The 26,289-nt window shown below is 35.0% G+C and overlaps 4 protein-coding genes and 1 pseudogene across 9 annotated transcripts; 2 read left to right on the top strand and 3 right to left on the bottom strand.

The window, feature by feature from the left end:
* The first annotated feature begins 3,665 nt into the window (after positions 1-3,665).
* LOC127079496 (uncharacterized) lies at positions 3,666-4,827 on the top strand. Its single transcript, XM_051019880.1, has 2 exons — positions 3,666-3,898; positions 4,254-4,827. The coding sequence occupies exons 1-2, from the start codon at positions 3,666-3,668 to the stop codon at positions 4,825-4,827; spliced, it is 807 nt and encodes a 268-aa protein (XP_050875837.1).
* Positions 4,828-7,158: 2,331 nt separating this feature from the next.
* On the bottom strand, positions 7,159-7,852 carry LOC127081013 (protein RESPONSE TO LOW SULFUR 3). The gene has a single exon (XM_051021303.1). It carries the CDS (start codon positions 7,629-7,631, stop codon positions 7,281-7,283), a length of 351 nt encoding a protein of 116 aa, XP_050877260.1. The 5' UTR covers positions 7,632-7,852; the 3' UTR covers positions 7,159-7,280.
* A 1,068-nt stretch (positions 7,853-8,920) lies between these two features.
* On the bottom strand, positions 8,921-9,463 carry LOC127079495 (secreted RxLR effector protein 161-like). The gene has a single exon (XM_051019878.1). It carries the CDS (start codon positions 9,461-9,463, stop codon positions 8,921-8,923), a length of 543 nt encoding a protein of 180 aa, XP_050875835.1.
* A 9,190-nt stretch (positions 9,464-18,653) lies between these two features.
* Positions 18,654-24,756, top strand: LOC127081009 (uncharacterized). Of its 6 annotated transcripts, XM_051021299.1 has the most exons (9): positions 18,661-18,775; positions 18,912-18,972; positions 19,070-19,740; positions 19,826-19,937; positions 20,100-20,195; positions 20,276-20,390; positions 20,477-21,946; positions 24,510-24,617; positions 24,703-24,756. In XM_051021299.1, the coding sequence occupies exons 1-6, from the start codon at positions 18,708-18,710 to the stop codon at positions 20,357-20,359; spliced, it is 1,092 nt and encodes a 363-aa protein (XP_050877256.1). In that variant the 5' UTR covers positions 18,661-18,707; the 3' UTR covers positions 20,360-20,390; positions 20,477-21,946; positions 24,510-24,617; positions 24,703-24,756. The 6 variants fall into 6 exon arrangements, with proteins under 6 accessions (XP_050877257.1, XP_050877256.1, XP_050877254.1 ...); XM_051021297.1 differs by having other exon boundaries at positions 24,510-24,756; XM_051021298.1 differs by having other exon boundaries at positions 24,442-24,756.
* LOC127081011 (ABC transporter B family member 10-like) lies at positions 20,502-25,340 on the bottom strand (annotated as a pseudogene).
* Between the last annotated feature and the right edge of the window lie 949 nt (positions 25,341-26,289).

Here is a 26,289-nt window from a genome sequence, read left to right as displayed (position 1 = left end):
TCGGCTTAGGACACTGTGGACTGATATGACCCACTTCTCCACAGTTGAAACAAGTCACAGTCTTCAACCGACACTCTGCAGCCAAATGACCACCTTTTCCACACTTGAAACACTTCATCTCAGCACTGGTACACTCATGAACACGATGTCCAGCCCGACCACATCTATAACACTTAACAGGGGCACTAGAGTCTCCCCCACTAGGCCTCTTCATCCCACTCTGCCGCTGGAAACCTTTGCCAGCTGCATACGGTTTTCCACGATCAATCTGATTCTTACCTTTCCTATCAACCCTTTGCTGATAGCTCTCTGCTCTAGCCTTGGAATCCTGCTCGAAAATCCTGCAACAGTCAACCAAATCAGAAAACACCCTGATCCGCTGATATCCAATCGCCTGCTTGATCTCGGGACGCAACCCGTTCTCAAACTTCACACATTTGGAAAATTCCCCAGTAGCCTCACTATAGGGAGTATAATACTTTGACAGCTCTGTGAACTTAGCAGCATACTCAGTAACAGACCGGTTACCCTGCTTCAATTCCAAGAATTCTATTTCTTTCTTTCCTCTGACATCCTCTGGAAAGTACTTCCTCAGAAATCTCTCTCTGAACACAGCCCAAGTGATCTCAGCATTTCCAGCAGATTCCAACTCAGTGCGGGTAGCAACCCACCAATCATCAGCTTCCTCTGACAGCATATGCGTACCGAACCTGACCTTCTGGTTATCGGCACACTCAGTTACTCGGAAGATTCTCTCGATCTCCTTCAACCACTTCTGAGCGCCATCTGGATCGTATGCTCCCTTAAACATTGGAGGATTGTTCTTCTGGAACTCACTCAGTTGACGAGCAGCTCCCATTCCCACAACATTCGGATTTCCTCCAAGTACTCCAGCTAGCATACCCAGAGCCTCAGCAATTGCAGCATCATCTCTACCTCTTCCAGCCATCTCTATTCTGAAAACCCAAACAAACTAAAACAATGAGTACTGATAGGTTACACAACACCTATACCGTATAGGGGAAACAGAATAATTACGACTCGACTCGACCGACTATGCTCTGATACCACTAATGTAACACCCTTCTAAATACCCCAAAATATTTAATTAAAATAATAACATATCAATCAGAGTAATTATGCCCCGAAGGGTGTCACACAATCATTTCACAACAATTATCAAAATATCCTGTCATGCTCATTTATTAAATCAAAATAAGACTCTTTTGCATAATTCGCAGCGGGTACAAAACATCGACATCCAAATCATGTACTACATTACATGTAAAGTTGAGTCAACAACTAAATTAAAACATAGTCAAACATTCCCTCCCGATGTTACATCTACCAGAGCATGACCCACTAAGGACGACACTAGACTCCATAGCACTAGCTTCTACTCAACTCACTGCGCGTTACCTGAAACATAGATGTAAGGGTGAGTTCCTCAATCAATATAATAAGCATTATAGAACAACATGTAATGCTAAGTAAATAACACATCAATTCACCCTAATCAGACTACGCACTCAGCAACGGCAATATCTGTTCAAACATCATATTCAACAGTAACATATAGCATATGTATAATCTCAACCATACTCAACATCAACAACACAACACATAACACACATATAATACTGGAATACATCCATTCATATTATATGCCATACATTCATTATGAAATGAGACTCCACACATGCGGTACCGACTATTCTCGAACATATAGTTCAAGCTCACCGATCAAATCCAGATACGGCTACTAAGCTCACTAGTCCCACTCATTTGAGATCTAATGACTCACTCACCAATTCCTCACCATGGGAATTAGCTACAACCCCGAAGGCTAGACTATGCACACTAATCATCTAGCATGCAAACATCAACAACAAACCCACCATGGTTCACTCACTAATTCCTCACCATGGGAATTAGCTACAGCCCCAAAGGCTAGAATAAGCATGCTAATCACCTAGCAATGCAACAACAACAGCAAACAATTCAAGAATAGACATAAGCTCACACTCTAAGCCATAAAACAGTCTATTCACAAATGCATACATAACTGATACATTCACAGCATCATGCTTATCATCACACATCATTAATACATTTTATCACAAAAGCATATCACATCATGCCACATAATCAGATACAGTATTAGCATATTCTACTAATACCTATACTACTCAAAACAACGGGAAATGATCCCTGCTACATCATACATCAGCTAAGTACATCCCTCAGCCTAAACAACCAAAAACTGCACAACAACAGCACAGAAAATCACAATTCTGCCCATATGCGTATTGCCTGTGCCCATACGCGTATTGCCCACGCCTGACCAAATCCATACGCGTAATGCCCACGCCCATACGCGTATGCTACGCGTATCACATTCCCATACGCGTACCAACAGAGACCAAAACACGTTCAAAACATCATCTTCCTCATCCATACGCGTATTGCCGAGTGCCATACGCGTACCAGCCATCTCATACGCGTATTGACTAGTGCCATACGCGTATGACCAGAAACCAGAACTCTCAGATCTGCAATGGCTTTCTCTGCTACGAGATCTATCCAATTTACCCTCCCACAGTCCAAATTTCACATAATATTACACATAACATCTAACACGAATCATACATTTTCGATTTCACAAATTGTTAACCTTTCTACCTCTAATTCCTACGAATTTCTCATCAATCATCACCCAAATTCGTTCATCAATAAGTCACAAGTTCATCACATATATCATTCGATCAGAGGCAATTTCAATGGTTTCTCACTATCCATCACATACTATCCCATAATACCCGTTAATCGATGATAAACCCCCCTTACCTGAGTTAATCCGGCACTTCCGTTAGCCTCAAGCTTTTCCTCTTCTCTTGCTCTGCCTCTTTGCCTTTTTCCACTTTCAGCCGCTTCTCTGTTCCTTTTCACGTGAAAACCCTTTTTCCCAAAATTAGGACTTTTTATTATTCCAACTTATATACTCAAATAATAAAACCCAATAATATTATCCCAATAATAATATTAATAATCCAATAATTTTCTAATTATTTAATTAAATTAATAAATAAAATATTAACTTAATTTAAACAATTATCTTAATTTCATCGGGGTGTTACATGGTAGATGTTGGTAACCAATTTAAAAATGAGGAATAGTTTGAATTTCGTGATCACATGCTTTAATGGATTTGTACGAAGACCTTCAAACTGGGATTTGGTGTGGTAATCAGAAGGTTTGGTAATGGTTCAAATAGAAGAGGTGCATTTGTGACAATGTCATACGAAAGAAGTGGGAAATATATACCTCATCTCCGGAATTTTAAACGAAATAACACTAGTTCAAGAAAATGTGAGTGTCCCTTTAAGTTGCATGGTTATATGTTGGCAAATAAGAAATGGAGATTTAATGTCATATGTGGTTTGCATAACCATGACTTGTGTGAAAAAATAGTCGGTCATCCAATTGTGTGTCGCCTCATGCTGGAAGAGAATGAATGCATTTCAGACATGACATTGAATTTGGTTCAACCTAAAAACATACTTACAACTTTGAAATGTAAAAGACCCGAAAATATCTCAAATATAAAGCAAGTGTACAATATTTAGTACCAAAATAACAAGGCGCTAAGAGGGGATTGAATTGAAATGCAACAACTATTGAAACTTGTGGATGATAACAGTTATGCTTCCAGGTACCGAATACGCGGGGATGGAGTAACCGTTAGAGATATATTTTTGAATTATCCTGATTCCATCAAGTTGTTTAACACGTTTCCTATTGTGCTCATCATTGATTCAATATACAAGACCAACAAATACATACTTCCATTATTAGAGATGGTTGGTGTTACCTCTATTAAGAAGACCTATTCTGTCGGGTTTGCATTTCTAGAGAGCGAAAAAAAGGAGAATGTTACTTGGGCTTAGAGGTGTGTCGGGAAATGTTGAAGGACCAAAAAGAGATGCCTAAAGTAATTGTTATCAACTGTAATATCGCTTTGATGAATTCGGTTGCAAATGTATTTCCTACATCTTATGCATTACTTTGTAGGTACCATATAACAAAAATGTGAGAACTTAGGTTAAACCCGCGATAGGGATGAAATAGATAAAGGCAGAAGATGAAAAAATGGTGAAGGCGAATGTGATAGTGGAAAAAATAATGGATGTATGAAATATTATAGTAAATTCTTCTGCTAAAGTGTTATATGCCAATTCCGTTATACATTTTAGGAAGATGTGCGAGAAATATCCAAATTTGTTGAAATATGTTGAAAACACAATTCTGGACCAGGTGAAGGAGAAAATCATTTGTGCATGGACCGGTCAGGTTAGACACCTTGGGAATACAACAACAAACCGAGTTGAGTCTGCCCATGTTACACTGAAGAATTGGTTGGGAAATAGTAAGGGCGATATGTGTAGAGATGGAGACTATATGAACCAAATGATCCAGAACCAACATAATGTGATACATACATCATTTGGTCGGAGCATCACAGTTTTGGAACACAAATATAAAGACAACAACCTTTATTCTCAATTGGTCGGCAACATATCTCGAGCATGTTTGAATTATATTTTTCACGAAGCTAAACGAGTTGATAATGTAGGCTCCAATAGTGTAAAGTGTGGTTGCACAATTGTGAAAACCTATGGTCTTCCATGTGCTTGTCTTATAGCAAAGAAGGTGAGACTTGGTAGCTCGTTAAGAATGTATGAAGTTTATAGTCACTGGAAAAGGCTTAAGTTTGATGATGATGGTGCCATGAAAGACGGTAAATCAAATATCTCTATATTTACCTAATGGAAAGCCGATGATAATATGAAACTCTACATCAAAGAACAATTGAGGAAGACTGCTTATCCGGAAACCACTGACTTGAAACCATTCTCTCAACTGGTAAAAACTAAAGGTGCTTCGAAGAAGCTCAAGCCTACATTGAGTGACAATTCAACAATTCAATCTCCTTTGTATTTTGAACTTTTTGACAAAGTTTTTCCAGACTCGTCAACTCCAAAATCTCAAAAAAAGTGTTTTTAAACGAGCTCATATTAGAAAACCACCTCTTTCACCGCCTCCACCAAAAATTTCATTCATTGATGAGATACTGGTTTTTATGAACAAATACATTGAACGGATCACCAATGTTAAGGGTGACGACAATTCCGGTTATCGAGTTGTTTCAGGTTTACTCGATAAAGGATAAGATAATCACACATTTGTCCACCATTAACTTATCCATGAGTTGAAGATCCATAAAGAATCATACACACAACTTTACGAAAAGAATGAAAACTTTGATGCAATTTATGAGTCTCTTGTTCCTTGCATTAGTGGACCGACACTGGAGGAAAAATAGATGCGCTTTCCTGAAATGGGTCATCTCATAACAAGTGTGTATGATAGAGTATGTATTGATCTTATAAGATACAATTTTTTAGAAACCTTTTTCTCATTGTGCACTGCCCCACCTCAAAATCCAAATGATTGTATTATGTGTATTGGGTGACTTTCAAAATCATGGAACTTTGTTAGAGTTTATTTGAAACTGGGGTGCTCTATACCACTTGCATCAGTGGAATGGACAGTTCATTCAACAATAAAAACTGAGACTTGGGCGAACCAATTTGTGGAAAGGATGCAAGAGTTCGAGAAATTGAGCAACATTGAAAGAGAATCAAATTCACAAAAGTCAAAGGGAGTATCACTCATACTTATAGATTTAGCCGGACACAAATCTTTCGATTCGTTTTAGTTTTTCATCATCAATTAAGTGTATGTAATAATTGTGTATTAATATTAATGAAGTGTAATATATACAATTTCAAATATTTGAATACATTTTTTATGTTTGTCAAAATATTTGTTCATTTGCCAAACAAAACACACAAGTTTTATTTTATGTCTGCTTCAGGAGAGGTTCCATAGATGTATCTCTGGAATAAGATAATAGGATGGTACCGGAAATGTATCTCTGAATCTAGACTCTTGTTTTTTATTTCATACAAACAAAAAATATCTCAAATGTCACAAATAAACATCATATGATATGCCGCAAATGTCTTCTTCTCTAGCACGACACCAGGACGAAAGTTTAAGATCAATGAGTACACCTCTTTTGCATATCTGCAATACGAAGTGTATAATCTCCTACCTTACAGAGATAATCGAAAAATTGTGAAGTTTGAGTAACTTTCACCGTCAATTAACAACAAAGGTAAGATTGAGTTCAACAACTATGAGATCAAGACGGATGCAGATGTAAGGGCTATGTGAAATAATGTTTTTCCTTTTTGAAACAACAGTTCTGATCAAGTTGGAAACGACGATTTCATAATCTCATAATCGATCAAAGATATTGTAAAGATGTTAAAGCGTCCACATGAATATTGAAATGTAAAGTTTGATTTTATGTTGACATCACCTATACAATATTGATTTTATGTTATGAATGAAAATTTTGTTGTCTAAATACAACTTTTTGCTTTTCTACTTTTTTTTCTTCTATTTCACAGTGTTACGAAAATGAATTTAGGGATAGATTTCCTATATACATCTCCAAATTAAGAAAGACACACTCCTAAAGCATCCCTTAGATGTAGTGATAAATTGTGTTTTGGTTTAGTATTTTCACAAGATATTCTAATAATATATAGGTGTATTAAAAAAATAAAAAATAAAGCAATTTGCAAATGCTTCCTGACCACGCTTTTCTCATCGTGGCTTCTACTGTCTAGAACAGTACACCAAATGTCGCCTTCCATTGCTCAATAATTAAAAAATGTAAATACTCAACTTTACGCACACAGCCACACATTACTTCGTGTCGAATCTATATATGGTGCTGAGATGAACGGTGATGGTCCCACATTCTTTTCCTCTAATTTCATTCATCGAGTAAAAGACAGTAGACACCTTCCACACGCAAGAGGAGAATATTCTCACCAACAATATTTACTTGGACACAATCCAATATTAAAATATTTAGACACAATTATAAAAAAAATATATGAATTTAATCATATCATCAACCTAACATAATTTAATCAAACTAATAATAACTAATATGAAATTTACCAATCATCAAACAACGAAATGCTACTCAAAAGAACAGAGATCGGATCCACGCTAATATGAATCATCAATTTTCAAGGCTCATTTACATTTACATAAATAATAACAATAGCTATTACATGGTAGCCGCCGCATATACAAAATCTATTACAAGCTTCATTTTCATTTTCATGAAGCCGTTATTAGGTGGAAGATGAAGGAATCACCTCGTGCAGGAGGCTCTGCGCGCGTGAGAGCTGCTCCATCAGAGAAACAATGCGATCGTGATAGTCACGCGCTTGATAAACGGCTTCCGCTTCTAGCTCTCCGAGCTGCGAGCAGAGTCTCTCCTCGGCTTCCTCCGCCACGCGCAGCCTCTCCCAAGCGCTCTGTAACTGCCGTTTCATTTGCTCTTCTCTCTCCTTGCTTTCCTTTAACTCCTTCTCAAGCTCTTCGTTTCTCTTTTTCAACTCCGGCTCCGGCACCGCATTTTTAATCTGTTTTTTCCCGCCGGTGCCGATCACTGCCATCATTGACGAGGTGAAAATACTCATGAATTTGAAGGGGAATTAAGTTCTAGGTTTGGAGATAATAGAGATGCGGTGGAAAGAAGAAGCTTTGTGATTTTGGGTTTGAGTGTGTGGTGTTGAGATGTGGTTATAAATATTGTAAATAGATTGTAATTGAGTGTGTCCAGGTTCAATGAACCTTGTTTTCACTTACAGTTTAACCCGTTCAACATTCCCGATGCTTTGCTGGCCTAATTCGTTTGTTTTTAAATGTTTAAATAACATTCTTAATGTGGCATTTATACAAAACAAAACAAAAAAATACATTTTGATTTTTTTTGTTAAAGAAGAATGTATTTTGTTTTACAGAAATCCTCTATTTTTAAATATATTTTATAGAAATACAAAAATATGGTGATTTAGATTTGAAGATAAATTTTTATCTAAAATATTTACACACACAAATTATTAGACTGTAACTACTATACTTTTAAAATAAAATTAAATACATATATATATATATTTCTTTTTAGTTACTTGTATTAACTTTTTTACATATGGTTTTTATTTATATTTTATGTCAAATGAATTGCCTTTTTGACATGTGTATTAAACAAACACAAGTTCTTGAAAAAATATATATAATTTAATATTTGAAGTTTGTCGATTGTTTAGATTACAATCATATCAAAGAAGTTGATAGGTAGAATAAAATTAATGACAAATTAGACAAATGACCCAAAAAAATAAAAAAAATAATACGTGAGAACATAAGAAATTTGTTTATATTATTCGATCATGTTAATACGTGAGACACTTTTGTGTGGAGAAAAAAAGAGAATATAAAAATAAGGATTCTATTATTGAAGAATGATTGTGATACAAACTGATTTACATATGTATGTATTTATATACAAAGTTACTTGACTACTAAGTAAGAAACTAAATAACAAACCTTAATTGACTTTGGGTTGGGCCATACACAACTTGGATTATATCTTATATCTCAACATACCTCATATAATCCAAGTTGTCGAACATATGCTAATCATAGTCAATCTAAATTATTCCTAATTTCTTTCCCAAATTCAGGAATCAGTCGATCTTCAATCCTTTGGTGAAAATGTCAGCCAACTGTGCTTCACTTGAGCAATGTCTCACTTCAAGTTCACATCGATTTACCTCTCCCTAAGGAAATGAAATTTAGCTTCGATATGCTTACTCCTTCCATGTAAAACTGGATTCTTCGCAAGATTTATGGTTGACTTGTTGTCGATATGCAACACCAGAGGTTTCTTCACTTCGACCTCAATTTCTTCAAGCACATATCTGATTCAAATTGCTTGACACGCAACATAGGATCCTGCTTCATATTCATCCTCACACGATGACAATGCCACCACATGTTGCTTTCTCGAGCACCGTGAGATTAGGGCACCAAATACTTGAAAGAAATAACTAATTATGCTTCTTTGATCTTCCTTATCTCCACACCAATCAGCATCTGAATAGAAAGTAACTATAGCCTCTTTGTTTTCAGAGTCTCGTCGAAATAGAATTTCATAGTTTATCGATCCTTTTAAGTATCTCAGGATTCTTCTTGCAGCCTTCACGTGTGGCACCATTGGTTCACTCATGTATCTTCTCATTAACCTGACTGAGAAACCTCTATCAGGTTGACTGTTGCACATATATCTCTGAGATCCGACATTTTGTTTGAACAAAGTTGCACCGACTTTGTCTTCCTTTCTATGTTTCTCCAACTTCAAGTTTGGTTCGACTGGTGAAGATGCAGGAGCCGAATCATCCATCTGTAATCTCTTGAGTATCTCTTTGACATACTTTCTTTGATGTAGCAAAATACCTTGCTTCGACATTTTAAATTCCATGCCTAGGAAACAAGACAAGTTTCCCAAACCTGACATTTCAAATTCCTTCTTCATCATCTATTTGAACTTCGACAAGTTCTCCAAGCTACTTCTAGTTACTAACAAGTCATCAACATATAAGCATATGATTGTTATATCTTGTGCCACAACCTGAACATAGACACCATACTCAGATTTGCATTTGATGAATCACAATTCAACTAAGTTTGAGTCGATCTTCTTGTTCCATGCCTTAGGTGCCTGCTTAAGGCTATAGAGCGCTTTATGCAACTTATACACTTTCCTTGCTTCCTCCTTAATCACAACCCAGAAGGTTGTGTGTATATACTTCTTCGTCTAAGGGACCATTTAAAAATGTTGATTTCATATCTAAGTAAAATGTCGACCAACCTTGCTTGCATACCAAGGCTAATACTAATTGAATAGTCTCCAATCTTGTAACTGGAGCTTATATATCAAATTAGTTTATAGTTTTTGTGCTTCAACTTAAACACCCACTTGACTTTGATAATTTTTATATGTGTTGGAAATTCGACTAACTCCCATGTGTTGTTTCTTTCAATTGCTTGTAACTCTTCGACCATAGTTGACTTCCACCTTTTATCGTTTAAGGTTTCCCTATAGTTGATTGGTTCAGCACCTGCAAGTAAGGAGAAATGAACCAATTCTCCATCTGGTGTGACTTCATCATCACCCGTCACTTTATAGTCTTGAAGTCTTGTTGGGAGAGATCTAGTTATTTGAGGTCGTTGACTAGTACTAGCTACACCATCTTCGACTTCGACTGTGTCGGTCATGTCAGCAATTGCTTCGACTTCAACTCGAATATCAAAAATATCTTCTACTTCGACATCATTACTTTCTTCGTCGAAATAATAGCTCATCAAAGGCTTGTCAATTTGATCATTATTCCAATCACAGGAAGAATTTTCATCAATCATGATATCTCGACCCATCATGATATTTTAATTAATTGGATTGAATAGCCTGTATGTACCAGTTTTATGATATCCTACTAGAATCATAGGTTCACTCTTGTCATCAAGCTTCCTTCTTCTAGCATCAGGAACATGCTTGTAACAAATAGAGTCATGCACCTTCAGATGACTCACTGATGGTTGTTTGCCATTTTAAACTTCTTCGGGAACCTTGTGCTTCAGCTTCTTGGTATGGCACCTATTCAAAATATAAACAATAACGGAAACAACTTCACCCCATAAGGATTTTGTCAAATTCTTCTGCTTCAACATGCATCTCGCCATGTCCAATATGGTTCTATTTCTTATTTCTACTATTCCATTATGTTAAGGCATGTAAAGAGCAGTTACCTCATGATCAATACCTTGTTTTACACAAAACTCTTCAAATATCCTGGATGTGTATTTTCCACCTCCATCTGTTTGCAAAACTTTGATCTTCTTCTCACTATGGTTTTCGACAAGCATCTTGAATCTCTTGAAGATTTCGAATACTTCGTCCATTCGCTTGATCAAATGGATACATGACTTTTGACTAAACTCATCGAAAAATAAAACAAAATACATGTTTCCATCAATGGCATGCTCTTCAAAAAGGCCACATACATCTGAATGTACAACTTCGAGTATGTCGGGCGATCTCATTGACATAGTCGAAATGAAAGACTTTTTTGATTGCTTTCCGACTATACAACCTTCATAGAGTTTGTCGGGGATATCCATACTTGGTATACCAATTACCATATCTTGAGTAATAGGTTAATTGAGTGATTGAAAGTTCAAATGTTCAAACCTCAAATGCCACAGTCAATTATGCTTGTGGTCAACAATAGTTTTTAGACATTATACTTCAGTCGAACGAATCACGACCTTAGATGTTCTGTTCTTCGACAAAGGATATTTTAAGGCCAAATCATTTTAGGTGTCAAACAATTTTAAGGCTCCATCTTTCATAATTAATGAGAAAACTTTTCCGATCTATTGTCCAACACTTAGCAGGTTGCACTTCATTCTAGGTACATAGAGTATATCTTTGATCATAGCTTTTTCTCCGTTGATCTTTTGAAAAACTATGTTGCTAGTACCTTCTGCCTGCAACGAGCTATTATCAACAAGTTTGAACTTTCTCTTCTTCGACGAGTCAAAATCTGCTAACCACACTTTCAACCAGTCATATGATTCGAGCAACCCGAGTCGAGGAACCTGATCTTGGATTCGACATGGTCATCTGCAACTGTAGTTATAACCATCATATCTTCAGAGTCATCTAAATCTTGGCATGCAAGGATCGCTCCTTCCTTCTTACCTTTTGTCGATCCCTTGTCTTTATTCTACCAACAATTCTTGGCCATGTGAGATTATTGAATTCTCAAATAGCTACGATACCATGATCAAAATGAGAGGTCAATATACGCATTACCTTCTCAAGTATCATCTTACCAGTTAGGGTTTCACCACAACCCTTTATGAGATGGACGAGATTTTTCACCTTCGACTAATAGCCTACAATCTTTTCATTTTCTCCCATCTGCAACAATTCATATTGTCGTTGCAAAGTCTGCAATTTGACGACTTTGACTTTCTCACCTCCTTCGTAGTACTTGAAAAGAACATCTCATGCCTCCTTCGCTGATTCAGCATGAGAGATCTTGTCGAAATTCACTAAAACTACCGCTGATTGAATGTAATATGCGGCTTTGCAATCTTTCTTCTTCGCCTCATTGTGCGCGACTCTCTGAGCATCAATTGCATTATTAGCAAGCTTAGGGACGCAATTAGTAACCATTTCTTGGGTTTCATGAAAGCTAAACAAGGATTGCATTTGTTTCCTCCACCGGATCCAATTTTTGTCGTCAAGAAGTGGAAGAGAATTCGGAATGTCGTTGGTGTCATTCATCTTTATAGAAAAGGAGATTAACAACCCATCATCCCAGAAGCACGATCACTGATGTGTGATTCTTGAAAACACGATCAAGAATCTAACTCAAGCTCTATATACCAATTTATTAGTGCATGAGGCAATTTTGTGAGGAGATAGATAGAGAGAGAGAGAGAGGGGGAATATGAAAATAAGAGTTCTATTATTGAAGAATGATTATGATACAAATTGATTTACATATGTATGTATTTATATACAAAGTTACTTGACTACTAAGTAAAAAATCCTAAACCCTAATTGACTTTGGGCTTGTGCCACACACAACTTCGATTATATCTTATATCTCAACAGATCAAATATACAAATTTAGTTTTAATCATTCTAAAGAGGAATGAAAAGAAAAAGAAGAGAGAATGTGTGACAAATGACAAATGCTTGCTCTCTTGAATCTAATGACTATTTGAATCTAAGACAAATAAAGATTTATTTTGAGCTCAACCACAATATAACATAAGAAAGACCTTATTATTCTATAGTTTAATAACTTGTTTGCTTTAATATAATGATAACCAATCTGGCTGGAAAAAAAATGCACGTGTATGGTAAGAGAAAAATAGTCACCATTTTGAGATAAACATTGTGAGGCATGAATGAATGTCTGGTTTTCAAAATAGCAGAACCTTTAGTTTTATCTTTTTTATACCAATTTATTTATAGGCATGATTTATTCTGAATACTATTGTGCTTCTCTTGAATCTAGCTATTGGCAAAGCTATGTAGGTTACTGAAAACATGTTTAATCAAAACCTTGAATTGTGTATGCACGTACTGATGAAACCATGTTTGAATGAGTGTCTTATTTTTGTCTAAGGACAAACAAAATGCTAAGTTTGGGGAAAATTGATAAGTGTGTAATATACCAATTTTACATCATCAATTTCACACTTATTAGCTTACTTAGACATGAAGTAATGCTGAAAACCCCTGATTTATGCTAAATTAAGAATCGTTTCGATAAATACACATTGATCCTATTTTATACCTTTTTATATTGGAAGATGGAAAACAAAAGTTAAAAGAATCAAATGTTAAGCCAGGCAAGATCATCTGACCAGAGATCTAGAATCCAAAGTCATGTCAAATTCATCGGGAAAATTTAGGTTTGATTAATGAATAAGAAACAAAAGGCGTGGCAGAAAACCAAGACCAATTTATTAGGCGAATTCAAGTCCGACTAGTGAATTTGAGACAAAGCCAAAGGGTTAAGAACTAAAGCAGTTGAATCCAAAGGGGCAAAGTTAATGCAATTGAGACGATTTCAAAGCTAAGAAAGCCCAAAAGTAAGATTTGACGGGAAAATTATTGCTCGCTCGAAGAATTGGACCACCTTTAGAAATTCTATAAATAGGGAGCTTGACCAATTCATTTGACATCAGTTTTTATAACATAGTATTAGTTAGCTTACAGTTTAGTAAAACTCTTTGAGAGAGAGAGAGAGAGAGAGAGAGAGAGAGAGAGAGAGAGAGAGAGAGAGAGAGAGAGAGAGAGAGAGAGAGAGAGAGAGAGAGAGAGAGAGAGAGAGAGAGAGAGAGAGAGAGAGAGAGAGAGAGAGAGAGAGAGAGAGAGAGAGAGAGAGAGAGAGAGAGAGAGAGGAGAGAGAGAGAGAGAGAGAGAGAGAGAGAGAGAGAGATAGAGAGAGAGAGAGAGAGAGAAATTTTCATTTTATAGTTTAGGGAAATTTTCATTTTATGGTGAATGAAGGTATATTGTTAGGCTATATAGTTTCAAAGAAAGGCTTGAATGTTGATTAAGAAAAAATGAATATAATAGAAAAACTACCACCTCCAATGAATGTTAAAGGGATTATAATTTTTTTGGGTCATGTTACGAAACCCCCATTCTAGCTATTGCATCATAATGTGACATTCAACTTCATTGATTAATGTGTGAAAGATTTTGAAACTCTTAAAAAAGGCTTTAATTCCAATTGATATCATTATTTCTTGTGATTGGTCAAATCCATTTGAATTAACGTGTGATGCAAGTGACTTTTCTATATGGTTTGTGTTAGGACATAAATATGATAAGGTGTTTCATTTTATCTACTTCTGATTAATCCCCATATGAATTATACCACCTATGAGAAAGGAATATTGGCTATTGTATTTTCATTTGACAAATTCATATCTTATTGTTGAACATCTGACTTCCCACACAAGAGGGGGGGTGTGGGTGAATTGTGTGGTTCCAAAAAACATGGTTTTAAAAAACTTTTTGGTTTAGATTCAGAGTTTTAAAAAAATTTAATAATCAAGAAGCGGAAAATAAATTGGCATAATATGAATTGCATAAATTTAAAGAGATGAGGGAAGAAGGGAACACCAAGAATTATATAGGTTCAGTCAAGAAATGACTTAGTCATGTCCCCAAGAATTGATCTTGAGAGCTTTTAGTAGGTTATACTCACGAACCCTCCTTATACAAGGAAAAATGAAGTTTATGGTTGACTTCCAACCAAATAGTAAACAACGAGTGAAATAATGAGCCTTCCTTCCTAACAACGGATTGAAGCGGTTAGTCTCCTTTCTACATGGCATATTGAAGCGTTAGTCTTATTTGCACGAGAATCTTGGAGTGGTTAGTGTTCAAGCTTCTAAAAAAAACTTGTAAACTTTTATCACCAGGATGAGCTCAAGAATCTTAAACCCTGGTTTTATCACAGAATAACAAATAACCTAAGATATTCTAACACCGAGATAATCACGAACCTTAGTAAGCTTTTAATACCTCACTAATCTTTAACCTTAACTTGGTTTTATCACGAGTTAACCAAGAAACTATTAAAGCTTTTATCATAGGATGGGCTTTTGAACCTAAACAAGGGTTTGATCACAACATCCCTAAACCAAAGCTTTTACGAGTTTAGCTTCTAACCCAAATGATTCCTAAAATGTTGAACCAAGGTATAAACAAAAGTCCCTTGGTGAAATTACAATACTACCCTTCCAGAAATACAACTTCTCAATCGCAAAAGAACTTTTTCAGTCGTAAAAGTTCCTTTCTCAGTCACAATACTACAACTAAAGACTTAGTGAGAGAAAGTGAAAAAAAAGTTTTAGAGAGAGAGAAGCATGAAATGAAAATCGGTTCTGGTTGATTTGAAATGGGGGAAGGGACCTCTATTTATAGGCTATAGGTTGTCTTGAAAAGGAAATCATTTTAAAGGCTTTTTATGACATGACAATCAATTGGAAAGATGTGTCAATCGATTGGTTTTCTCCTTCATAATCGATTACCAAGTTAAAAATGGAAAGGGAAGATATCTAGTTGTTGCCAATCATTAAGATGTTGCCCTAATTAATTAAGGCACATTTTTGAAATCTCCCAATCGATTAGGATAAGGTGTCAATCGATTGGCCAAGATAAAAACTTGCCTATATCACTTCAAACAACTTCCAACTCATTTGACACAACTACAAGATATTTTTCAAGGTGGCTCTTTTAAGAAAAAATAGTTTAAGAAATGTTTTTTTTGTGTGTAATCCTTGTACTTTTACGAAAAAACCCTTATGCATTACATAGATTTCACCCAGGCTACTTAGGGCTTTCTTTACATTTCAAGACTTTGTCATATACTTTTCTTTTATACACACATGCTTGATTTTACTTGAGTTAGTTTCCATTAGGTTGCCATCATCAGATAGTCAAGTCCAACAAACCCTAAATTATTTGGGTTGCATCTTTAACCGCATATGCTTGATTTGTCATCATTAGACAAAGGTTGTCATTATCAAAAATAAAATAGCTGTCCTTGTTAAAAAGCATATCACCTGAAAAACAAGGTTCCACACCTATTTGGTGGGCACCAAAGTAATGATGTATACAAAGTATTCTTCCATCAAACGCCTTATTATAAAAAGGGTGTGAAGCATAAGATAATATGATGGATGTTATTACATCAAAAGTTTGGTTTGAATATTAGAGATAAAAAATGAGTAAAAAATTAAGTGGTAGATCATTTGTCACGACTATCGTATGAAGTGCAAAGTCAAAACATCCTAAGCATTAGAGAGGAATTTCCAAATGAATAGCTGCTAGCGATGTTATGTCATAAAACCTTGGTATGCATATATAGTCAAATTTTTTTTCAATGGTTATGTTCCCCAAAAATTCAATTTATAGAAAAGGAAAATATTCTTCAATTTATCAAAGAATTTCTAAAAACCTATTTTGTAAAGAAGTGTATTGACAAATTATTGAAGAAATGTATGGTTGAGAAGAAGATTCATTAGTTCTTATCATTTTGTCACTCTTCACCATATTGTGTATATTTTGAAGGAAGACGGTTGCAGGTAAGGTATTACACTTTGGGTTACTCTATTCAAACATGACCACACTTTTATTAAAAACTTGTGATAGATGTCAAAGAATTAAAAATATTTTCATGAAATAAGAAATGCCATTAACAAGTATTTTGGAAATTGAACCATTTGATGTTTGGGACATATATTTTATGGGATCTTTTCTTCGGTCATTTTTGAAATCTATATATTTGAGTTGTTGTTGATTATGTTTCCAAGTAGATAAAGTTTACGGCATCACATACCAAAGATGAGAAAGTGAAAACCTAATTTTATCATAAACATTTTCACTAAATTTTGAACTCCTCAAGAATTATGAACGAACTCATTTTTATAATATGTTATTTGAAGAGTTATTAGTAAAATATAGAGTGAAACACAAACTTGTTACGACCTATCATCTCAAATGTAATGTAATGGACAAGTTGAATCGTCTAATCAGAGATAAAGATAAGGAGAATTCTAAAAAAATAATGAATCCTTCGACGAAAGATTGGTTCAAACACCTTAAGGAAGGAAGCTTTGTAGGTCTACATAATATTCAAAACAAAATATTTTTTTAATGATATTCAATTTTATATATAATTTTTAATATTTATAAAATAATATATTTTTATAATATGTTATTAAAATTGTTTATTTTAAAATAATATTATTTACTTATGTGATAACTATTTATTTAGAAATATGATGTATTAGATGTTTTTTAAATAATCATGTAATAAATTTAAAATATAAAATAACTAATTTAATATTAAATATGAAATATGAGATAATTGAAATAAAAATGTAAGTGAGAGAGATAATTGAAATAAAAGTATAATTAAAATAAATTCTTAATAATATTACAAATTAATTATATAATAAATATATTTTTTTGGGATATTTTAGTTTAACAAAATGCTTAGTCCAGTCAGATGTTTATATTGTTAAATCTAATGCCATTTTTTTTTTAGGTTTTTCAAAGTTTGATATAAAGGTGTTTAAATTTAAACTGATTCAATTAAAAATTGTAAAAAAATTAAATATTATTGGATGTTTGAATATCTTTTTTATAAAAATTCTCGATTCAAATTAGATTTTGGATTGATTTTTTATAATCAATCTAAATCAAACGAAACCATTTGTATATATTTTTTTAACTAATATGATTTATTGTGTTAGTTTATTAATCGAAAATACTTATTTTTAATCTTATTTTTTAGTTTAATTTAAATTATTTATTTTTATTATTTTATGTATTTTAACTATAACTAATCATTTTTATTTTATTATTTTATTTATTTCACCTAAAATTAATATTTTTTATTTTCTACTATTAATTTTTAATAAATTATACATTGTATATTATATAAAATTTATTATTTATTAGTATTTTTTAAATCTTAATAAAAATATAATTTATAATTTGAATATCTAAAAATCGATTTAAATTAAACTGCATGATTTTTTGAATTAATCATCCAAAAACCAAATCAAACCACGAATAAATTTAATTTTGAATTAAATCTCAAAACTGATTTAAATCGATACTATGAACATCCAAGAATAAGGCACTCTAACCTAGTCTTCAATTATACTCTAAGTTTATATAATATTTAAAATTAAAAATATATTAATACTAATATTTATTTATTTTTCTTTTTTCAATATATGATATGAATTTAAAATTAAAAAAAATTTAACCCCTTATTTCCCTTCCCCTATTATCTTGTAAAAATAGTCTTTAGTTAAATTCTCCTTTTAATAGTTCATTTTTAACCACCGAGTATTTTAAACTCGTTCAAATCTATTAATTAACTCTGAGTTTGACCGCCAATGTTGCTTTACTATATATGTTAAATTGCATTTTCTAATAAAAGGTGACTTTTTGTAAATATCTTGCAATTTATAATTTATTCCTTTAATGAGTGATCCATATAAATTAAACTGCTATTTTTAAATATAATGCGACTTTTGGTAGATATTTCGCAATTTATAATAAATAAGACATATATTGTGACAACAGAGACAAAATGGATCCTGATTCATGGAGCACGTGTCCCTTCTGTGATTCACCAGTTCCTTCGTCTCAACTTCAATTGTATGTATGCGTATGTATATATGTATTATGTATGTATTATGTATGTATGTATGTATGCATGTCACTTTCTTCTTCTTCACCATTTCACATCGATGATATGAAGATGATATATCAATATGATTCTGCATAAACGCAGGCACGCCAATGCTCATTTTCATGATCCTGAGCTGCCCCAACAGCCCCTCCAATCTCTTCCGGTACTTTTACTATATCTATTAATCTATGTGCCTACATGAGAGGTTCCTCTTGTGGTTTTAAAAGCAGTGTTTTAATGGAGAATTATATATTTTGCAGAGTGAATATTGTAACTATTATGGTGGTGAGACTAGTAGAGATAAAGAGGAATGTTCAATGGATGAAAAAATCTCTTGCTTGATTGGTTTACAGACACGGAGCAAGTTTTACAAAGTTGAATCGGGTTTAATGACCTTGTTGAGAAACTGTCTGGAGTCTGAAACTGAGAATTCGAAAACCGTTTTGTCCGGTTATGTTGATCATTTCCAGAGCCTTGATTCTGAGGATGCTGGATGGGGTTGTGGATGGCGTAACATTCAAATGCTTAGTTCTCATTTGCTAGCGCAGAGGCCGGAAGCAAGAGAGGTTTTGTTTGGTGGTTCGGGGTTTGTTCCTGATATCGTGTCGTTGCAGAGATGGCTTGAGGTTGCTTGGGAAAAGGGTTTTGATGCACCAGGAGCTTCTCAACTTGATCATGATGTTTATGGTTCCAAAAAATGGATAGGGACTACTGAATGCGCTGCTCTATTGCGTTCTTTTGGTTTTCGTGCAAGAGTAGTTGATTTCGGTCCTAAGGAATCTCAATCTGTCGTAGGAACAAATGTTGATAACACGGACGATAAAGCAAGTAGTGAGGCTTATCAAGTTCTCATGGATTTTGTGTGGAATTACTTTTCAGATGAAAACACAGTCCAATTCGGTTTGCAGCATGTTGTGGTCGGCGAGAAAACGTGAGGGCGCATTTAAGATACGCATATTAGCCATACAAACAATTTTGTTTCTTATTTTTTGAATTTTAAATGCTTTGTTGGACAGGCCCTTGTACTTTCAACATGATGGTCATTCAAGAACAATCGTTGGCGTGCAAGCCAAGCATCAACGAGATGGAATTCTAACGTATAATCTCCTAGTTTTGGATCCTGCTCATGTAATTTGTCTTCCTTGCCAACTTCATATTTAGTTGTTAATATCTGTTTTCTCGATCGTAGTTCCGACGATTTTGAAAATTTGCATGTTACATGCAGGTGTACTAATTTTGCATCCTTTCATTTCAAGCTTCAAACTTAGAATTTTTTTTTTTTCATTATAGAGTATAACTGCTCTTGAAAGATCATTAAAGAAGAAAATGGGATGGCAAAAGCTCATAAGAAAGGGGACGAATACACTGAAGAAGCCACAATACCAGGTCTTGCTTCTCTTAACAAAAACTTATAGTTGAATTTGATCAAAAAATGATTAATCTTGATGGTCTTGTTTCTATTCCAGTTGTGTTACGTTGATCCCGGAATCGCTAGCGAGGAGGAGATGGAAAAGCTCAAGACAATGGATAGTGTCTTCTTTGAATTATAGGCAAACATGTAAAGCACTTTGTTACATCAAGGTACACTCTGACAATAACTTAATTACATCAGAGAAGAAATTTAAGAAAAAAACTTAGTTTTGTAAAATCAATCTTCATTGTTTCAGATACCAGATTTTTAGAGTTATCAACCTATGAGGTCTCGTCGAAGCTCTGTAGTCTGAATAATCTTGAATAAAGTCCTGCATCCACTGCAATTAGAGTTGAGTGGGAGCCTGTCTCTACAATTCTACCTTTTTCCATGACGATTATGGTATCCGAGTTTTTTACTGTGGAAAGTCTATGAGCTATTGTGATCTGGGTGGTTCTCGAACACAAACCAGTTGCTTCCTTCAGATTCATTGCTTTAATAGCATTTACTATAGTTCTTTCAGACTCAGCATCGAGGGCACTCGTTGCTTCATCAAGGAGTAATATTGCTGGCTTCTTTAGTAAGGTTCTTGCAATGGCTATTCTTTGCTTTTGTCCTCCTGAAAGCTGGCAACCTTTCTCTCCAACAACAGTGTTATATCCATTTGGTAGATTACTCACAAATTCATGTATATTTGCTTCTCTAGAAACCTCCACAATTTCACTTTCAGAAGCCGAATTATTTCCATAGCAAATATTGTCTCGAATTGAGCAGTTAAAAAGCAGTGGCTCTTGTTGTACCAGTCCTATTTGTGTCCTTAACCATCTTAGGTTATATTCCTTCAAGTCTTTCCCATCAATTAGTACTTTTCCTTCCACTGGATCATAAAATCTTAGTAAAAGGGCCAAAACTGACGATTTTCCAGCGCCGCTCGGTCCTACAAAAGCCACCTTAGATCCAGCTTCAATTTTTAAACTGAAATTGTCAAGAACAGTGACTGCAGGTCTTAAAGGGTACTTGAAATTTACATTTTCAAATTCGACAGTTCCTTCGATCCTCTCGGGTTCTGAGTTGTCCGGTATATCTGGTTCGATTTCAGTTTTACGGTCAAGGGTTTTGAATGCTGGGGTTAGCATATTGATGGCAGTGATGACAGTTGGGATCAGTGTGTATAATTCTGTGATAGAAGGAACTGTAAGAGAAAATATTTGGTATGCTCTTATTCCATTTTCAAAAGAGGCTTGCCGTCTGTCGACCAGAATTGTAGTGTACCACAAAGCAACAGCGTGTGCAATGTTCCACAAGCAAAGGGAGAAGCCTTGGATGATCCCATATTTGATACTTTCTTTTCTGTACTTTTTCTTTGGAATGTCCAGATATGTTTTGGCTTTCTTCAGTACTTGTTCTTCATGACAAAATGATGCTATAGTCCTTATATTGGTTGTGGACTCAGATGCAAGAGCGACAAGGTCTGAATGTGTAGCCGAGTAGTCGCCTGAAAATCCTTTGGCGGACTTGGCTTGAATGAGACCACCTATGAAGTGGCAGGGCATCACAGCCCATGCCACCAAACCCATTCTCCAGTTGACATACATGCTAACAGATGTTGCTATAAGTATGGAGGAAACACATTGCACAATGACGGACATGCGATCAGCAATTATGATTTTGACCATGGCAGTATCGCTGATGATGCGTGAAGTTAACGAACCGACAGTGTTGTCAGGTTTGTCAAACCAGCCTACTTCATTACGAAGCACACCTGTAAAAGTTTAAATCATTATCGACTGATTTTTGTTAAATCATACTGCGATTTTACGTATATAATGCTTTGTTGTAGGCTTTTTAGCTCACGCTGAGAGTTCTTTCTTCCTTCAATAAAAGAGAGCTTAGGTATGTAGAAATTCTGATAGGGAATATCCAATACCTGAATACAAAGCACGTCTGAAATTTGCCATGGCCTTTTCTCCAACCACTCCAAAGAAGTAATGCTGGAAGGTGTGGCTAAATAATGAAAGCAACCCTATTCCAGAGAAGATTGCTGAGAACATTCCAACTTTTCGTTTTGCATCTTCTTCAAAGTATGCTACTCCGATGGTGATGATGTAGAAACCGAAAAACGGCTTTGAGATGCCAGAGAAAGCTGCTGCAAACGAGCCAATAGCAATCTTCACCAGCTCCTTCTTTTTTAAATCAAACCATATTCTGAAAAATATATTTTCTTCTCTTAAGCTCGTCTTGTTTTGTTCCTCCAGTACAGAATGGTCTGTAAGATCTCTTTGGACCTCTCTCTGTGTCTCCGGCAATGGTCTAGTTTCATCAATAGTGCCTACTTGGCGGGCACTTTTATTCTTGGAAGTTGTAGTTCTATCCATTAAACATTTAAATCTGGTTAGAGTTGTCCATTGAGTGCCATCGGTTCAATATCAGAATATGAATATAAAGTGGTTAATTACCTTAGTTCAGGAACTGATTCAAGGTTCTGCATGCTGAATAATGTACTATAAAATTTGCTCGTGTCTAACAAACTCTGGTGTGTTCCTATCTCTATGATTTGTCCATTCTCCACGACAGCAATCATATCTGCATTTACAACTGTTGAAAGCCTGTGTGCAATCAAGATGACAGTCCTTCCCTCTATCGCTGTGTCAAGTGCTTCTTGAACCAGCTTTTCCGATTCTGAATCAAGGGCACTAGTGGCCTCATCAAGCAAAAGAATAGGAGGATTTTTCAGAATGGCTCTTGCAATTGCAATTCTCTGCTTCTGACCTCCTGATACTTGAACGCCCCTTTGTCCTACCTGTAATTTCAGGCACACATATGTTGCGATTAATGTTGTGAATGGAAAAAAAATGTAGCCTGAAGACGCGTTTGAAAATACATCAAAATATAATTAATGTATACAAAGTATGCAAGTTAATAGAAAAAAATACAAAATCAGAGAAGCCGCAATTGTGCTAACAACAAAAGTGACATGCTAGATTAAGTAGCTCACCTCAGTTAGGTACTGATTAGGAAGCTGTGATATGAAAGAGTGTGCATTAGACATCATTGCTGCCTTTTGAATCTCTTCGTCATCTGCATCCATTTTTCCCAGTTTCAAATTATCCTTAATAGTGCCCGTAAAGAGCGATGGTTCTTGGTATACAGCCCCTATATTACTTCGAAGAAACTGCAGATCAAGGTCCTTGATATTGTGACTGTCAATAAAAATTTCTCCTGGAATGTATTGAACAATATCAGGCTTGGCTATTTGCATTCAAGATTACACAATCAGTTCCTACACTTCTATTATTCTAATGCACTAACCTCTAGTGGGGTCATAAAACCTAGTTATCAGGGAAATGACAGTGCTCTTTCCGCATCCGCTGCTACCAACTAGAGCTACTGTCTTTCCTGCTGGTATGGACAATGACAGTCCTTGAAGGATAGATTTCTCTGGCCGTGACGGGTATGAAAAGTGAACATCTCGAAGCTCAATGTAACCGCTAATCTTCGTAGGAATCTTCCCTTTTGATTCATTATGTATAAGTGGCTTTCTTTGGATCACTTGAAAGACCTCATACCCCGCAGCTTTTGCCTGATTGAATATTTGCATGTCTGGTGCTGCATAAGTGATAGATCTGCAATTCAAAAAAGCAACTTTTGTTACTGCACACTGTTAACCTTTATTTTCATTCTAAAACTAGCATGAAGTTTATTGCTTCCTTACATGGCACCAAAAAGAATACTCATTACTGCAGCTATTATATCTCCTCCCTTTGCTCTCCCGGCTCTGACAACAACGGCTCCAACCCATATAATCAGAGACCAAGAACAAAAACTCACAGTTTGAAACATTCCTGTTCCAACTCCCTTCACAAGTGCCTCCCCTTTGCTTATGACATACTGTTTATCCATGTTCTCTGTGAAGGATTTGACTGCCAAACCCTCTCCAACAAAAGCATATACTGTTTTTATTTGTGATATGGTCTGTCATATTATCAGTTTCAGAGTTTTGTTATAATCAGCTATGTGACAATAGATTAGACTAAAAGTATTCTTGATATTGAAGACTTGGCTTGTGTATATATATATATGTGTATAAAATGCACAATTTGTCATGTTGTAAATCATAGTATTGCACTATGCATGGATCAATGTTGTATACCTGTTCTATCATAGACGTGGCTTCAGAATGGTAAAACAATTTGGTAGTTGAGATTCTGTTCATTTTTTTAGTGTAACTTGCTCCAATTATGAGAATAAGAGGGACAACCACTAAACATAGAAGTGCTACTTCCCAGCAGGATATCGCGGCGATCACAATTCCAGCGAAGAAAGTTGCGCAGCTAGAGGTAAAGTGACCCAACTGTGAGCAAGAACTTCACTTGCTTGGTTCAGTCATAAAAAGAAAGGTGAAACTTATTGTTACAATTATTTATTTGCTTACCTTTTCACCAATGGCATCTTGTATAACACTCATGTGCTTGCTTATTCCAGTGATGACTTTTCCACTTGTTAATTCTGTATCAAAAGCTCCTATCTCTTGGCTTAGGACTGCTTTTAGATATGCTAATCTTAGTCGCGATAACTGTCTTTCACTTGCATACATCCAACAACCAATCTCTGCATAAATTTTCATCTGGTGAATTGTAGAATTGAGTTTCATTTTTTCAAATATATATGATCATGAAAATTCTGTCATAAGCATGAAAGAATAATATACCAAGTACCCCAGCAGGAAATGTGGCGATGGCCATGTACCACACGTACGGAACAACCTGAAACCGACGAAGACGACAACAACATCAACAACCTATATAACATTTGTTTGTGTGTACTATATGGATATTGTTAAGTACCTTTTTAAGAGCAGGAACCATAGCATCAATGTCATGAATATTGTTACCAAAAGCATTAAGAGCTTTTCCTAACAACAAATAACCAACAGGAAGTGCCATGCCATGCACAATAGAACCTAAAGTTCCCAAACCCATAAGAATCCAATCCACATAGTCAGCATAGCTCAACAGTTTAAAGAATGGCAAAGCTCTGACCACGTTCTTCTTCATCTCATCATGATCATCTTCTTCTTCTTCCATTTGCACAACTTTTTTGGGTCTACCGGGTGGTGCCATTATAGTTAAATAAGTAATATGGCAGCAACACTATTGCTATGTAGGTGTTCAATGTTTTGGGATTGAAACTGAATGTTTAGTTTAATTTAATTGAGTTGTATATGTATATATAGATAAGTGATATTTGTATTCAATTATATCCATGATAGGAATGTGAGAAGAATATGCGTTCAAAAGATTACTTTCAACTTAAAAAATTGTACTAGAATGGCTTTGTATTCTTGGTTTAGTTCATTTGTTTGGTCGATGTTCACAAAGTTGCTGACAGTAGATGCTTGCATGCATACGCGCATAAAAAACATGCAATAGTTTAGCAAAGATACCTGTATATCCCAATAATTGTGGTTGACCATTTTTCTTTCTTCTGATATTTTCTTTTTAAGAGCTATTTTTTTAAACAATATTTGTGAAGCCTTATATTAATGTGTGTAAACAGTTTATAATTATGAACTGTAATTAAGAATTACAATATTGATTACCTACAAGACAACACCATTTTTGAGTTTTATTAAAGTGGATAATATATTCGTAGTTTTTGGAAGCTCTTCAGGAGTTCCACTAATATTTATGTCATTCACATTGACAACTATTATTGCAAGTTCTTTTCCTTATACTTTTATAAAAATAGAAAAACAGATGCAATTATTTGTATATCCCTCTCTAAGCAAATATTCAGTAAGACGATTAAATCACATGCGTCCATATTGTTTCAGTCCATAGAGAGACTTGTTCAATTTTATTGAGTAGTTTTTTTAAAATCCAGAATTATGTGCATCTGGTATATTGAACCCTTAAGGGAATTTCATGTAAATTTCACTATCAAGTGAACCATACGTATAAGTTGTTACAACATCCATCATGTGCAAATTAAGCTCTTCATGTGCTACAAAGCTTATTAAATATCGAAAAGTGTTTACATCCATTACAGATGAATATGTCTCATCAAAAT

Source organism: Lathyrus oleraceus, chromosome 5, assembly GCF_024323335.1.
Source record: "Lathyrus oleraceus cultivar Zhongwan6 chromosome 5, CAAS_Psat_ZW6_1.0, whole genome shotgun sequence".
Taxonomy (NCBI): Eukaryota; Viridiplantae; Streptophyta; class Magnoliopsida; order Fabales; family Fabaceae; genus Lathyrus; species Lathyrus oleraceus.
The sequence above is the reverse complement of the archived record's forward strand: the minus strand, read 5'-3'. Positions and strand labels throughout refer to the sequence as shown.